The sequence below is a fragment of the Oncorhynchus mykiss genome, chromosome 23, assembly GCF_013265735.2.
Source record: "Oncorhynchus mykiss isolate Arlee chromosome 23, USDA_OmykA_1.1, whole genome shotgun sequence".
Classification (NCBI taxonomy): Eukaryota; Metazoa; Chordata; class Actinopteri; order Salmoniformes; family Salmonidae; genus Oncorhynchus; species Oncorhynchus mykiss.
The window spans coordinates 41,118,878-41,134,518 of record NC_048587.1 but is presented as its reverse complement, the minus strand read 5'-3'; the positions used below and the strand labels follow the sequence as shown (position 1 = coordinate 41,134,518).

The window sequence follows — 15,641 nt, the reverse complement described above, 5'->3', positions numbered from 1 at the left end:
CTCCTCATGGACTATACCAGATTTGCCAGTTCTTGCTGTGAGATGTTACCCCACTCTTCTACCAAGGCACCTGCAAGTTCCTGGACATTTATGGGGGGAATGACCCTAGCCCTCACCCTCCGATCCAACAGGTCCCAGACGTGCTCAATGGGATTGAGATCCGGGCTCTTCGCTGGCCATGGCAGAACACTGACATTCCTCTTGCAGGAAATCACGCACAGACCGAGCAGTATGGCTGGTGGCATTGTCATGCTGGAGGGTCATGTCAGGATGAGCCTGCAGGAAGGGTACCACATGAGGGAGGAGGATGTCTTCCCTGTAACGCACAGCGTTGAGATTGCCTGCAATGACAACAAGCTCAGTCCAATGATGCTGTGACACACCGCCCCAGACCATGATGGACCCTCCACCCCCAAATCCATCCCGCTCCAGAGTACAGGCCTAGGTGTAACGCTCATTCCTTCAACAACAATCGCAAATTCAACCATCACCTCTGGTGAGACAAAACCACGACTCGTCAGGGAAGAGCACTTGTTGCCAGTCCTGTCTGGTCCAGCGACGGTGGGTTTGTGCCCATAGGCGACGTTGTTGCCGGTGATGTCTGGTGAGGACCTGCCTTACAACAGGCCTACAATGATGTACCGATCCTGTGCAGGTGTTGTTACACGTGATCTGCCACTGCGAGGACGATCAGCTGTCTGTCCTTTCTCCCTGTAGCGCTGTCTTAGGCGTCTCACAGTACGGACATTGCAATTTATTGCCCTGGCCACATCTGCAGTCCTCATGCCCTTTTCAGCATGCCTAAGGCACGTTCACGCAGATAAGCAGGGACCCTGGGCATCTTTCTTTTGGTGTTTTTCAGGGTCAATAGAAAGGCTTCCCTAGTGTCCTAAGTTTTCATAACTGTGACCTTAATTGCCTACCATCTGTAAGCTGTTAGTGTCTTAACGACCGTTCCACAGGTGCATGTTCATTAATTGTTTATGATTTCTTTGAACAAGCATGGGAAACAGTGTTTAAACCCTTTACAATGAAGATCTGTGAAGTTATTTGGATTTTAATTAATTCTCTTTGAAAGAGAGGGTCCTGATAAAGGGACAATTCGTTTTTCGCTGAGTTTATTTATATTTAGCAGATGCTTTTATGTGCGTGTCAGAGGAAAGATGTCTGAAAATGTTTTAAGGCCAAGATTTCTATTCAATGTGCCATGTGTGTCACGGATTTGACCTGAAATTGACTTCTTAATTTCAGTTACCATAGGATGCTGTTAGCTTTTAACTCCCCTCTACCAATAGATTTGACACTGCATTTGGTTGACTCGCATTGGTTGTGACAGGCCATAACAAAGGGATTGTTCACTTTTTTAAAGTGTAGGTTATTTTTGACTTACCTAGAATGTTCCATCCGATTTTCAAACCTCAGTGAACTACCTCTTTAAACTCTTGTATTTTATCCTTCCCCAGATCTTCTTCTCCTTCATGCTGACCCCTCTGTTTAAGAAGCCTAAGTTTGCCAGTACGGTGGGCTCAATGCTGACTGTGGTGTTCGGCTGCCTGTCCCTGTTCACTGTCCTGCTGAAGGACTTCCCCCAGCCGCTGGTCTGGGTTCTTTGTCTGCTGTCCCCCAGCGCATTCTCCATCGGCATTGCCCAGGTAACCAACACAGTCAATGCCCGTGTCGTGTTCATTAAGCACCAAATGGGATTAAACAGACCGAAACAGGGAGCGACTACCTGGACTTGGAGAATAGAAGCGCACATTTTCTGTGGTGATACGGTGCAAAGTTTAGTAACAGAATAAACAGCACAAACCATCATTCTGTTACCAAACTTTGCATCTGCAAATCTGTTCAAGTAAATGTGTTTTTGTAAGATGTTCTGTGGAAATTAAGTTATTCTTGTGCATAAAGCTGTATTGTTTGTTTAACTTTGCAATCATTGTTTTTTGTTTGACATACATTTTAAAATGAAAAGCCGGACTCACAGCATCAGCCTGTTACCATGGAATTGCCCAACATTTTATTGTCAAGGTTGTCCAAGACAGTGTGCAATGTTTACGGAGACCACCCCCCATGTAATAAAGCTATTCTGTTCTATTCTCTGTGAGTCTAGGTGGTGTACCTGGAGGCCCAGGGGGACGGAGCTGTGTTCGCTACCCTGGCCAACGGCCCCCATCCCCTCTACGCCCCCCTTCTCATGCTCGTCCTGGACTGTATACTCTACCTGCTGCTGGCTGTCTACCTGGACCAGGTCCTACCAGGTACTGTTTTGACTTCTCCTCTCTTCTCAACACATCAAGGAAGTATTGATTTCATTCAACATTTACTCATACAGTTTGGTTTTAATTGAGTACATTTTTTTAAACGGCAACCTGTCTATTTATCTCAAATGGCCTTCCGTATTCCTGTGTCCTTTGTGCAGGTGAGTTTGGCATGCGGCGCTCCCTGGTATACTTCATGAAGCCATCCTATTGGTCCAAGCGCAGTAAGCGCTACGTCGAGGTGAGCTCTGTGTACGAGACGGAGGTGAACGGGGCCCCAGGAGTGAATGAGTCTGTGGAGCCCGTCTCTCCGGAATTCAGGGGGAAAGAGGCCATCCGGTAAGAGCCTCCCCTTTATACCCTTTCCACTCTACTGATCTAAGCCAAGCTGCACTGGGCTGGCCTGGTTATGCATCCACCATAGTTGCTTGATGCGTCCTGTCCAATGGGTGTAGTTCAGTGGACGCTCCTCAGAGGAGGAAGGGGTTGACCATCCTCAGTGAATTTCATAAGAACAAAAATGGTAAAACATTAAAGTTATGTTTTTTAGATAAAACTATACTAAATATTATCAAATCAAATGTTATTTGTCATATTCGCCAATACAACAGGTGTAGACCTTAAAGTGAAATGCTTACTTACAAGCCCTTGACCCTGGGACTAAACACCTCCCTCTGCAACTGGATCCTGGACTTCCTGACGGGCCGCCCCCAGGTGGTAAGGGTAGGTAACAACACGCCACGCTGATCCTCAACACAGGGGCCCCTCGGGTGTGTGCTCAGTCTCCTCCTGTACTCCCTGTTCACTCATGACTGCATGGCCAGGCACAACTCCAACACCATCATCAAGTTTGCCGATAACACAACTGTGGTAGGCCTGATCACCGACAACGATGGTGCCAGGACAACAACCTCCCCCTCAATGTGAGCAAGACAAAGGAGCTGATTTCTGGACTACAGGAAAACGAGGACCGACCACGCCCCCATTCTCATTGACGGGCTGTAGTGGAGCAGGTTGAGAGCTGGTATGGCAACTGCTCGGCCTCCGACCGCAAGGCACTACTTAGGGTAGTGCGTACGGCCCAGTACATCACCAGGCAGTGTCAGAGGAAGGCCCTAAAAATTGTCAAAGACTCCAGCCACCCTAGTCATAGACTGTTCTCTCTGCTATCGCACGGCAAGCGGTACCAGAGTGCCAAGTCTAGGTCCAAAAGGCTTCTTAACAGCTTCTAACCCCAAGCCATAAGACTCCTGAACAGCTAATCAAATGGCTACCCAGACCTCTCTTTTACGCTGCTGCTACTCTGTTTATAATCTATGCATAGTCACTTTAACTCTACCTACATGTACATATTACCTCCACTAACCAGTGCCCCCGCACATTGACTCTGTACCAATACCCCCTGTATATAGCCTCACTATTGTTATTTTACTGCTGCTCTTTAATTATTTACTTTTTTCTATTTTTGTACTTTTTTTTTTACTTAACCAAAAATGCAGTTTTAAGAACAATAAGTGATAAGGGCTTGTAAGTACACTTAAGTACTTAATACACCTGTTGTATTCGGCGCATGTGACAAACAAAATATGATTTGATTTGATGAGAAACTTTAAGAGTTTTAATGAGCAGGCTTTCTTTCATGATTTGTTTTATTTTGACTGGAGCAAGATTGAGCTTTTTCCTGATGTGGAAACTGCCTGGAAATTATTTCATAATTGTTTTTTCCAAATAGTAAAAAACATGCCCCATTCCACAGGTTCAGAGTTAAAGGGAGGGATAATCCATGGTTTTCTTCTGAGCTGTCTTGTATTATTCACGACCGTAATCTAGCCTGGGCTAAAGCAAGGAAATCATGTTCTTATGCTGATTGGCTTCTTTTTTCACAGCTATGAAGCAAGTGTTCTTCTCTTTTCAGGAAGGCCAAGTCTGAATATTTTATGTCTGTTACTACTAATAACCTGAATGACCCTAGGAAGTTTTGGAGGGCTATTAAGTCTGTCTGGTAACAGTACAGTTAATGAATTACCTTCATGTTTATTGAAGGACTCTGTTGCTCTTTATGACGAAACTGAAATGCTGAATTGTTTCAATGAACACTTTGTGTCATCTGATAGGTTGTTAGATTTAGTATCTTCTGTCTCTATACAGCCCTGTGTGGATGAACCGGTGAGAGCTGGTCAAACGTTTAGCTTTTTGCCATTCTCAGTGCAGGAGGTACATAAAGCCCTGACATCCTTAGATCAGAGAAATCCTGCAGGTCCTGATCGTCTTAATCCCTGCTTTTTAAAACTGGCAGTTGATTTCATAGCTGAACCACTAATATATCTGTTCAATATAACCCTGGCATGTAATGAAATTCCAAGGATCTGGAAATCAGCATTTGTCCTACAACTTTTAAAACTGGGAGATCCAACTCTATTATAGGCCAATCTCAAAGCTGTCACCCCTAGCAAAAATACTAGAAACCAGCTAAAATAGTATATAAAAATGAACTCTATTTTATCAATGCACCAATCGGGCTTCAAGTAGAAGCATATCACAATTACAGCAGCCATGAAGGTTTTAAATGATATCACTGAAGCCCTTGACAAAAAAACAGCACTCTCTCTAATACAATTGATCATGCTGTACTGAGGCAGAGATTATCGAGCATAGGTCTTTCCGAGCATGTAGTTGCATGGTTTGCTAACTATCTGTCTGACAGAACTCGGTGCACTCAATTTGATGTGCTCATGTCTGCTAAATTGTCTGTCTGTAATGGTGTGCCCCAGGGCTCGGGACTTGGTCCACTCTTATTCACTATTTATATAAATAATTCACTTTTATGCTGATTATACTTTTATTTATTGTTTATTGTTGTCTCCTCAATGCTGACTAAACTAATTGTGTTTTCTAAAGCAAGAAATAGACCTCTGTTCACCTACTACTACCTGTCAGGGAAATGAGATTGAGGCTGTAACCTCGTAAATATCTTAGTTATCTTATTAGTAGCCTAACCATATTGCTGTTACATTGAACTGGGTGAATGGAATATGAATGACAATCATCCAATATGCTGCAATAGAAATAAGGCCATTCTCATAAAAAAAAGAATTGTCCTCCCTCATCTTAAACGACACTGGCCGCCACTGGTATGGTTGTACATGAAGCTGCCTCACACTCGGACAAGGCTACTGACTTTACCTTCATAGTTGATTGAACCTTGCTGTAAAGGACAATGTGAAGGGAACACTGTAAGGTTTCGGCTGCCCCTATAGTGTGAATCAGCAACTTTCCATTGACATCAGTTCTGATGGTGCATGATAAGAAATGTTTTGGTGCAGATCTTCTTATCATAATGCTCCTGTCCCTGGCTGGAAGAGGACACTTGTGTCTCTCTGTAACAAGTGGCTTTGAAAATAGACTGTGGCTGCCTCAGCTCGATAGCTCCGGATCAGGCTGATATCCTCTTACATTATAGAGAAACCTGGTCCCATTATTGACTTTCCAGGACAGAAATACAGGCTTTTAGAGTTACCAGTTGAAACAATAACCTTAGCCGAGCTGTATCGATATAGATGAGCACCTGATAGGAACCCACTGGCTTGGTCTGCTTCCAGCCTGCAAACCTCCATTAGCTTTGATCCAGAAAGAATGAGTGCCAGATTGAAACCTGTTGTTTACCCTCTTCTCTGTCTCCCCACCCTGGCAGCATTAACAACATCCGCAAGGTGTACAAAGAGAAGGACAGCATCGTGGAAGCTCTGAGGGGTGAGGCTCATTCCTCTAAGTATTTCTCTTGTCACTCTTGTGTCTATGTCTATGTGGAGCCTCTTTTCTAGTTGCCGTATCTAACAGACAAATTGGAAATCGTCAGAGTTCCGAACTTCCTTAACAGATCCTGACGTTGTCTTACCTTTCTCTGTTTATCCTCGTCCATGACCATTATTAGGCTTAATCTGTGTCCACGAAACCGCCCCATATGAGGCTCTTCGTAGACCCTAATGTCTATTTGTATTGCTTTTACTCTTTTTAAATGAATATCTTATTAACACTTTGTTCTAGCTAGCTATTTGTGTAGGTAGCTATCAAGTAAACCCAATGAACGCCCCCTTCCCTTCTATCCAGGCTTGACCTTTGACATCTATGAAGGTCAGATCACAGCCCTCCTGGGCCACAGCGGAGCAGGGAAGTCCACTCTGATGAACATCCTGTGTGGGATCTGTCCTCCGACTGATGGCCACGCCTCCATCTATGGCTCCCCTGTGGCAGAGATCGCTGAGGGGGTAGAAATGAGGCAGCTGGTGGGCATCTGCCCTCAGTTCAACATCATCTTTGACGTGCTCACTGTAGAAGAGCACCTGAGGATATTTGCTGCCATTAAAGGGATTCTGCCCTCTGACATTGACAATGAGGTGAGGGAATTTTTATTACCAGTACAGATACTGATAGCGGCTATTTTAAAGAAGGATTTACATGAGATGTTGTGATACTGAATGCTGTTTCAAATCGCTCTGGATAAGATCGTCTGCTAAAATAGTCAAATGTAAATGTAAAATGCATCATATATGATCACTCGGTCACTCTAGCATGGCTGGTTGGTAACTGGCAGGCCTCTATGTTGCTTCTGTATTTCTGAATTCAGCTTCAACTCACAAGATGGAAAATATTGAGTCATGTTTGGGATCACATTCTTTTCTCTCCCTCCCTCCTGTGTGTTGGATCTGTATGTTAGGTGTCCAAGGTGCTGAAGGATCTAGACCTGGAGAAGATAATGGACGCCCAGGCTAAGAACCTAAGTGGAGGCCAGAAGAGGAAATTGTCTGTGGGCATAGCCATCCTGGGAGACCCCAAGGTAGCTGGATCCTTGATCATCCACCCTCACAACACAACAGAAATGGCCTTCTGTCTGTCTCTTTCTGTCTCTCGCTGTCTGTCTGTCTCTCGCTGTCTGTCTCTCGCTGTCTGTCTGTCTGTCTGTCTCTCGCTGTCTGTCTATCGCTGTCTGTCTGTCTCTCGCTGTCTGTCTGTCTCTCGCTGTCTGTCTGTCTCTCGCTCTCTGTCTCTCGCTCTCTGTCTGTCTGTCTCTCGCTCTCTGTCTGTCTGTCTCTCGCTCTCTGTCTGTCTGTCTCTCGCTCTCTCGCTCTCTGTCTCTCGCTCTCTCGCTCTCTGTCTCTCGCTCTCTGTCTCTCTCTCTCTCTCGCTCTCTGTCTCTCTCTCGCTCTCTGTCTCTCTCTCGCTCTCTGTCTCTCTCTCGCTTGCTGTCTGTCTCTCGCTCTCTGTCTGTCTCTCGCTCTCTGTCTGTCTATCGCTCTGTCTGTCTCTCGCTCTCTGTCTGTCTCTCGCTCTCTGTCTGTCTCTCGCTCTCTGTCTGTCTGTCTGTCTCTCGTTCTGTCTGTCTGTCGCTCTCTGTCTGTCTGTCGCTCTCTGTCTGTCTGTCGCTCTCTGTCTGTCTGTCGCTCTCTGTCTGTCTGTCTGTCGCTCTCTGTCTGTCTGTCTCTCGCTCTCTGTCTGTCTGTCTGTCTCTCGCTCTCTGTCTGTCTGTCTCTCGCTCTCTGTCTGTCTCTCGCTCTCTGTCTGTCTCTCGCTCTCTGTCTGTCTCTCGCTCTCTGTCTGTCTGTCTCTCGCTCTCTGTCTGTCTGTCTCTCGCTCTCTGTCTGTCTGTCTGTCTCTCGCTCTCTGTCTGTCTGTCTGTCTCTCACTCTCTGTCTGTCTGTCTCTCGCTCTCTGTCTTGTCTGTCTGTCTCTCGCTCTCTGTCTTGTCTGTCTGTCTCTCGCTCTCTGTGTTGTCTGTCTGTCTCTCGCTCTCTGTCTTGTCTGTCTGTCTCTCGCTCTCTGTCTTGTCTGTCTGTCTCTCGCTCTCTGTCTTGTCTGTCTGTCTCTCGCTCTCTGTCTTGTCTGTCGCTCTCTGTCTCTCGCTCTCTCTCTGTCTCTCGCTCTCTCTGTCTCTCGCTCTCTGTCTCTGTCTCTCGCTCTCTGTCTCTGTCTCTCGCTCTCTGTCTCTCGCTCTCTGTCTCTCGCTCTATGTCTCTGTCTCTCGCTCTATGTCTCTGTCTCTCGCTCTCTCTCTGTCTCTCGCTCTCTGTCTCTGTCTCTCGCTCTCTCTCTCGCTCTCTGTCTCTGTCTCTCGCTCTCTGTCTCTGTCTCTTGCTCTGTCTGTCGCTGTCTCTCGCTCTCTGTCTCTCGCTCTCTGTCTCTCGCTGTCTGTCTGTCTCTCGCTCAATGTCTGTCTGTCTCTCGCTCTCTGTCTCTCGCTCTCTCTCTCGCTCTCTGTCTCTCGCTCTCGCTCTCTGTCTCTTGCTCTGTCTGTCGCTGTCTCTCGCTCTCTGTCTCTCGCTCTCTGTCTCTCGCTGTCTGTCTCTCTCGCTCAATGTCTGTCTGTCTGTCTCTCGCTCTCTGTCTCTCGCTCTCTGTCTCTCGCTCTCTGTCTCTCGCTCTCTGTCTCTCGCTCTCTGTCTGTCTGTCTCGCTCTCTGTCTGTCTGTCTCTCTCGCTCTCTGTCTGTCTGTCTCTCGCTCTCTGTCTGTCTCTCGCTCTCTGTCTGTCTCTCGCTCTCTGTCTGTCTCTCGCTCTCTGTCTGTCTGTCTCTCGCTCTCTGTCTGTCTGTCTCTCGCTCTCTGTCTGTCTCTCTCGCTTTCTGTCTGTCTGTCTGTCGCTCTCTGTCTGTCTGTCTGTCTGTCGCTCTCTGTCTGTCTGTCTGTCTCTCGCTCTCTGTCTCTCTGTCTCTGTCTCTCGCTCTCTGTCTGTCTGTCTCTCGCTCTCTGTCTGTCTCTCTCGCTCTCTGTCTGTCTGTCTGTCGCTCTCTGTCTGTCTGTCTGTCGCTCTCTGTCTGTCTGTCTGTCTCTCGCTCTCTGTCTGTCTGTCTCTCGCTCTCTGTCTGTCTGTCTCTCGCTCGCTCTCTGTCTGTCTGTCTCTCGCTCTCTGTCTGTCTGTCTCTCGCTCTCTGTCTGTCTGTCTCTCGCTCTCTGTCTGTCTGTCTCTCGCTCTCTGTCTGTCTGTCTGTCTCTCGCTGTCTGTCTGTCTGTCTGTCTCTCGCTCTCTGTCTGTCTGTCTCTCGCTCTCTGTCTGTCTGTCTGTCTCTCGCTCTCTGTCTGTCTGTCTCTCGCTCTCTGTCTGTCTGTCTCTCGCTCTCTGTCTGTCTGTCTCTCGCTCTCTGTCTTGTCTGTCTGTCTCTCGCTCTCTGTCTTGTCTGTCTGTCTCTCGCTCTCTGTCTTGTCTGTCTGTCTCTCGCTCTCTGTCTTGTCTGACGCTCTCTGTCTCTCGCTCTCTCTCTGTCTCTCGCTCTCTCTCTGTCTCTCGCTCTGTCTCTGTCTCTCTGTCTCTCGCTCTCTGTCTCTCGCTTTCTGTCTCTCGCTCTCGCTCTGTCTGTCGCTGTCTCTCGCTCTCTGTCTCTCGCTCTCTGTCTCTCGCTGTCTGTCTGTCTCTCGCTCTGTCTGTCTCTCGCTCTGTCTGTCTCTCGCTCTCTGTCTCTCGCTCTCTGTCTCTCGCTCTCTGTCTCTCGCTCTCTGTCTCTCGCTCTCTGTCTCTCGCTCTCTGTCTCTCGCTCTCTGCTCTCTGTCTGTCTGTCTCTCGCTCTCTGTCTCTCGCTCTCTGTCTGTCTCTCGCTCTCTGTCTGTCTCTCGCTCTCTGTCTGTCTCTGTCTCTCGCTCTCTGTCTGTCTCTGTCTCTCGCTCTCTGTCTGTCTCTGTCTCTCGCTCTCTGTCTCTCGCTCTCTGTCTGTCTGTCTCGCTCTCTGTCTGTCTGTCTCGCTCTCTCTGTCTGTCTCTCTCGCTCTCTGTCTGTCTGTCTCTCGCTCTCTGTCTGTCTCTCGCTCTCTGTCTGTCTCTCGCTCTCTGTCTGTCTCTCGCTCTCTGTCTGTCTCTCGCTCTCTGTCTGTCTGTCTCTCGCTCTCTGTCTGTCTGTCTCTCGCTCTCTGTCTGTCTGTCGCTCTCTGTCTGTCTGTCTGTCGCTCTCTGTCTGTCTGTCTGTCGCTCTCTGTCTGTCTGTCTGTCTCTCGCTCTCTGTCTGTCTGTCTGTCTCTCGCTCGCTCTCTGTCTGTCTGTCTCTCGCTCTCTGTCTGTCTGTCTCTCGCTCTCTGTCTGTCTGTCTCTCGCTCTCTGTCTGTCTGTCTCTCGCTCTCTGTCTGTCTGTCTGTCTCTCGCTCGCTCTCTGTCTGTCTGTCTCTCGCTCTCTGTCTGTCTCTGTCTCTCGCTCTCTGTCTCTCGCTCTCTGTCTGTCTGTCTCGCTCTCTGTCTGTCTGTCTCGCTCTCTGTCTGTCTGTCTCTCTCGCTCTCTGTCTGTCTGTCTCTCGCTCTCTGTCTGTCTCTCGCTCTCTGTCTGTCTCTCGCTCTCTGTCTGTCTCTCGCTCTCTGTCTGTCTCTCGCTCTCTGTCTGTCTGTCTCTCGCTCTCTGTCTGTCTGTCTCTCGCTCTCTGTCTGTCTGTCGCTCTCTGTCTGTCTGTCTGTCGCTCTCTGTCTGTCTGTCTGTCGCTCTCTGTCTGTCTGTCTGTCTCTCGCTCTCTGTCTGTCTGTCTGTCTCTCGCTCGCTCTCTGTCTGTCTCTCGCTCTCTGTCTGTCTGTCTCTCGCTCTCTGTCTGTCTGTCTGTCTCTCGCTCTCTGTCTGTCTGTCTGTCTCTCGCTCTCTGTCTGTCTGTCTGTCTCTCGCTCGCTCTCTGTCTGTCTGTCTGTCTCTCGCTCTCTGTCTGTCTGTCTGTCTCTCGCTCTCTGTCTGTCTGTCTGTCTCTCGCTCTCTGTCTGTCTGTCTGTCTCTCGCTCTCTGTCTGTCTGTCTCTCGCTCTCTGTCTGTCTGTCTCTCGCTCTCTGTCTGTCTGTCTCTCGCTCTCTGTCTGTCTGTCTGTCTCTCGCTCTCTGTCTGTCTGTCTCTCGCTCTCTTTCTGTCTGTCTCTCGCTCTCTGTCTGTCTGTCTCTCGCTCTCTGTCTGTCTGTCTCTCGCTCTCTGTCTGTCTGTCTGTCTCTCGCTCTCTGTCTGTCTGTCTGTCTCTCGCTCTCTCTGTCTCTCGCTCTCTGTCTTGTCTGTCTGTCTCTCGCTCTCTGTCTTGTCTGTCTGTCTCTCGCTCTTTGTCTTGTCTGTCTGTCTCTCGCTCTCTGTCTTGTCTGTCGCTCTCTGTCTCTCGCTCTCTCTCTGTCTCTCGCTCGCTCTCTGTCTCTCGCTCTCTGTCTCTCGCTCTCTGTCTCTCGCTCTCTGTCTCTGTCTCTCGCTCTCTGTCTCTCTGTCTCTGTCTCTCGCTCTCTGTCTCTGTCTCTCGCTCTCTCTCTGTCTCTCGCTCTCTCTCTGTCTCTCGCTCTCTGTCTCTGTCTCTCGCTCTCTGTCTCTCGCTCTCTGTCTCTCGCTCTCTGTCTCTCGCTCTCTGTCTCTCGCTCTCTGTCTCTCGCTCTCTGTCTGTCTGTCTCTCTCGCTCTCTGTCTGTCTGTCTCTCTCGCTCTCTGTCTGTCTGTCTCTCGCTCTCTGTCTGTCTCTCGCTCTCTGTCTGTCTCTCGCTCTCTGTCTGTCTGTCTCTCGCTCTCTGTCTGTCTGTCTCTCGCTCTCTGTCTGTCTCTGTGTCTCGCTCTCTGTCTGTCTCTGTCTCTCGCTCTCTGTCTCTCACTCTGTCTGTCTCTGTCTCTCGCTCTCTGTCTGTCTGTCTCTGTCTCTCACTCTCTGTCTGTCTCTGTCTCTCGCTCTCTGTCTGTCTGTCTCTCGCTCTCTGTCTGTCTGTCTCTCGCTCTCTGTCTGTCTCTCTCGCTCTCTGTCTGTCTGTCTGTCTCTCTCGCTCTCTGTCTGTCTCTCTGCTACCGCACTGCAAGCGGTACCGATGCACCAATTCTGGAACCAACAGGAGCCTGAACAGCTTTTACCACCGAGCCATAAGACTGATAAATAGTTCATTAAAAAAATAAAACATTTAGAGGGTAGATCATAAAAGTTGCAACCAAGTGTCACTTAGAAATGTCCTTGTTTTTTAAAGAAAAGCAAAGAAAAACGTCTGTTAAAATAACATCAAATTGATCAGAAACACGGTGTAGACATTGTTAATATTGTAAATGGCTATGGTAGCTGGAAACAGCTGATTATTTTTATGGAATATCTACATAGGAGAACAGAAGCCCATTATCAGCAACCATCACCCTGTGTTCCAAAGGCACGTTGTGTTAGCTAATCCAAGTTTATCATTTTAAAAGGCTAATTGATCATTAGAAAACCCTTTTGCAATTGCAGCCATTTCCAACTACAATAGTCATTTACAACATTAACAATGTCTAAACTGTATTTCTGATCAATTTTATGTTATTTTAATGGACAAGATATGTGCTTTTCTTTCAAAAACAAGGACACAACTTTTGAACGTGTGTGCGTGCGTGTGTGTGTGTCATTGCTTTAGAAGCTTCTGATTGGCATCATTTGAGTCAATTGGAGGTGTACCTGTGGATGTATTTCAAGGCCTACCTTCAAACTTAGTGACTCTGCTTGACATAATGGGAAAATCAAAAGAAATCAGCCAAGACCTCAGAAAGAAATTGTAGACCTCCACAAGTCTGGTTCATACTTGGGAGCAATTTCCAAACGCCTAAAGGTAGAACGTTCATCTGTACAAACAATAGTAGCAAGTATAAACACCATGGGACCACGCAGCCGTCATACCGCTCAGGAAGGAGACGTGTTCTGTCTCCTGGAGACGAACGTACTTTGGTGCGAAAAGTGCAAATCAATCCCAGAACAACAAAAGTATCTATATCCACAGTAAAACGAGTCCTATATCGACATAAACTGAAAGGCTGCTCAGCCAGGAAGAAGCCACTGCTCCAAAACCGCCATAAAAAAAGACAGAATACGGTTGGCAACTGCACATGGGGGCAAAGATCGTACTTTTTGGAGAAATATCCTCTGGTCTGACAAAACAAAAATAGAACTGTTTGGCCATAATGACCATTGTTATGTTTGGAGGAAAAAGGGGGAGGCTTGCAAGCCGAAGAACACCATCCCAACCGTGAAGCACGGGGGTGGCAGCATCATGTTGTGGGGGTGCTTTGCTACAGGAGGGACTGGTGCACTTCACAAACTAGATGGCATCATCAGGGAGGAAAATTATGTGGATATATTGAAGCAACATCTCAAGACATCAGTCAGGAAGTTAAAGCTTGGTTGCAAATGGGTCTTCCAAATGGACAGTGATCCCAAGCATACTTCCAAAGTTGTGGCAAAATTGATTAATGAAAACAAAGTCAAGGTATTGGAGTGGTCATTACAAAGCCCTGACCTCTACCCTGTAGAAAATCTGTGGGCAGAACTGAAAAGCGCGTGCTAGCAAGGTGGCCTACAAACCTGACTCAGTTACACCAGCTCTGTCATGAGGAATGTGCCAACATTCACCCAACTTATTGTGGGAAGCTTGTGGAAGGCTACCCGAAACATTTGACCCAAGTTAAACAATTTATAGGCAATGCTACCAAATACGAATTGAGTGTATGTAAACTTCTGACCCACTGGTAATGTGATACAAGAAATAAAAGCTGAAATAAATCGTTCTCTCTACTGTTATTGTGACATTTCACGTTCTTAAAATAAAGTGGTGATCCTAACTGACCTAAGACAGGGGAATTTTACTAAGATTAAATGTCAAGAATTGTGAAAAACTGAGTATAAATGTATTTGGCTAAGGTATATGTAAACTTCCGACTTCAACTGTATGTATACACACATACAAACACAAACTACCGTTCAAACGTTTGGGGTCACTTAGAAAAGAAAGAAGAAGAAAAGCACATTTTTGGACAGTCTGGACACACCTACTCATTGCAAGGTTTTTCTTTATTTTTACTATTTTCTACATTGTAGAATAAAAGTGACAACATATACTATGAAATAACACATATGGAATCATGTATTAAGCAAAAAAGAGTTAAACAAATCAAAGTAGCCGTCCCAGCTCTGCACACTTGGCATTCTCTCAACCAGCTTCACGAGGTAGTCACCTGGAATGCATTTCAATTAACTGGTGTGCCTTGTTAAAAGTTAATTTGTGGAATTCCTTTCCTTAATGTGTTTGAGCCAATCAGTTGTGTTTCAAGGTGAGTGGGTATACAGAAGATAGCCCTATTTGGTAAAATATCAAGTCCATATTATGACAAGAACAGCTCAAATAAGCAAAGAGAAAGGACAGTCCATCATTACTTCAAGGTCAGTCATTCTGGAACATTTCAATAACTTTTAAAGTTTCTTCAAGTGCAGTCGCATAATCAAGCGCTATGATGAAACTGGCTCACGAGGACCGCCACAGGAAAGGAAGACCCAGAGTTACCTCTGCTGCAGAGGATAAGTTACTTCGAGTTACTAGCCTCAGAAATTGCAGCCCAAATAAATACTTCAGAGTTCAAGTAACAGACACATCTCAACATCAACTGTTCAGAGGAGAATGCATAAATCAGGCTTTCATGGTCGAATTCCTGTGAAGAAACCACTACTAAAGGACACCAATAATAGGAGACTTGATTGGGCCAAGAAACATGAACAATGGACATTAGACCGGTGGAAACCTGTCCTTTTGGTGTGATGAATCCATTTCAGATTTTTGGTTCCAACCGCCGTGTCTTTGTGAGACGCAGAGTAGATGAACGGATGATCTCCGCATGTGTGGTTCCCACCGTGACGCATGGAGGAGGTGGTGTGGGGGTGCTTTGCTGGTGACACTGTTGGTGATTTATTTAGAATTCAAGGCACACTTAACCAGCATGGCTACCACAGCATGCTGCAGCAATACACCATCCCATGTGGTTTGCGCTTAGTAGGACTGTCATTTGTTTTTCAACAGGACAATGACCCAACACACCTCCAGGCTGTGTAAGGGCTATTTGACCAAGGAGAGTGATGGAGTGCTGTATCAGATGACCTGGCCTCCACTATCCCCTGACTTCAACCCAACTGAGATGGTTTGGGATGAGTCAGACTGCAGTGTGAAGGAAAAGCAGCCAACAAGTGCTCAGCATATGTGGGAACTTTCAAGACAGTTGGAAAAGCATTCCAGGTGAAGCTGGTTGAAATAATGACAAGAGTGTGCAAAGCTGTGATCAAGGCAAATTATGGCTACTTTGAAGTATCTAAAATATAAAATACACTTTTTTGGTTACTACATGATTCCATATGTGTTATTTCATAGTTTTGATGTCTACAAGTATTATTCTACAATGTAGAAAATAGTAAAAAATAAAGAAAAACCCTTGAATGAGTAGGTGTGTCCAAATTTTTTGACTGACTGGTACTGTACATATTTACCCCAATTACCTCGTGCACATTGACTCGGTACTTGTACCCCTTGTACAGTGTATATATCCAAGTTATTGTTACTCATTGTGTATCTATTGTTACTTTTATTATTACATGTTTTACTTTTCTATTATTTCTCTATTTTCTTTCTACTCTGCATTTTTGGGGA

The 15,641-nt window shown here is 46.6% G+C and overlaps 1 protein-coding gene across 1 annotated transcript in view; it reads left to right on the top strand.

Annotated features, from left to right (window-relative positions):
• Nucleotides 1-15,641, top strand: part of abca5 (ATP-binding cassette, sub-family A (ABC1), member 5) — a 118,649-nt gene that overhangs the window by 45,849 nt on the left and 57,159 nt on the right. The window contains exons 8-13 of the mRNA XM_021581043.2: nt 1,464-1,652; nt 2,111-2,258; nt 2,420-2,597; nt 5,950-6,008; nt 6,366-6,652; nt 6,973-7,092. Coding sequence (XP_021436718.2) covers nt 1,464-1,652; nt 2,111-2,258; nt 2,420-2,597; nt 5,950-6,008; nt 6,366-6,652; nt 6,973-7,092 — 981 coding nt within the window. The remainder of the gene's footprint in view (nt 1-1,463; nt 1,653-2,110; nt 2,259-2,419; nt 2,598-5,949; nt 6,009-6,365; nt 6,653-6,972; nt 7,093-15,641) is intronic.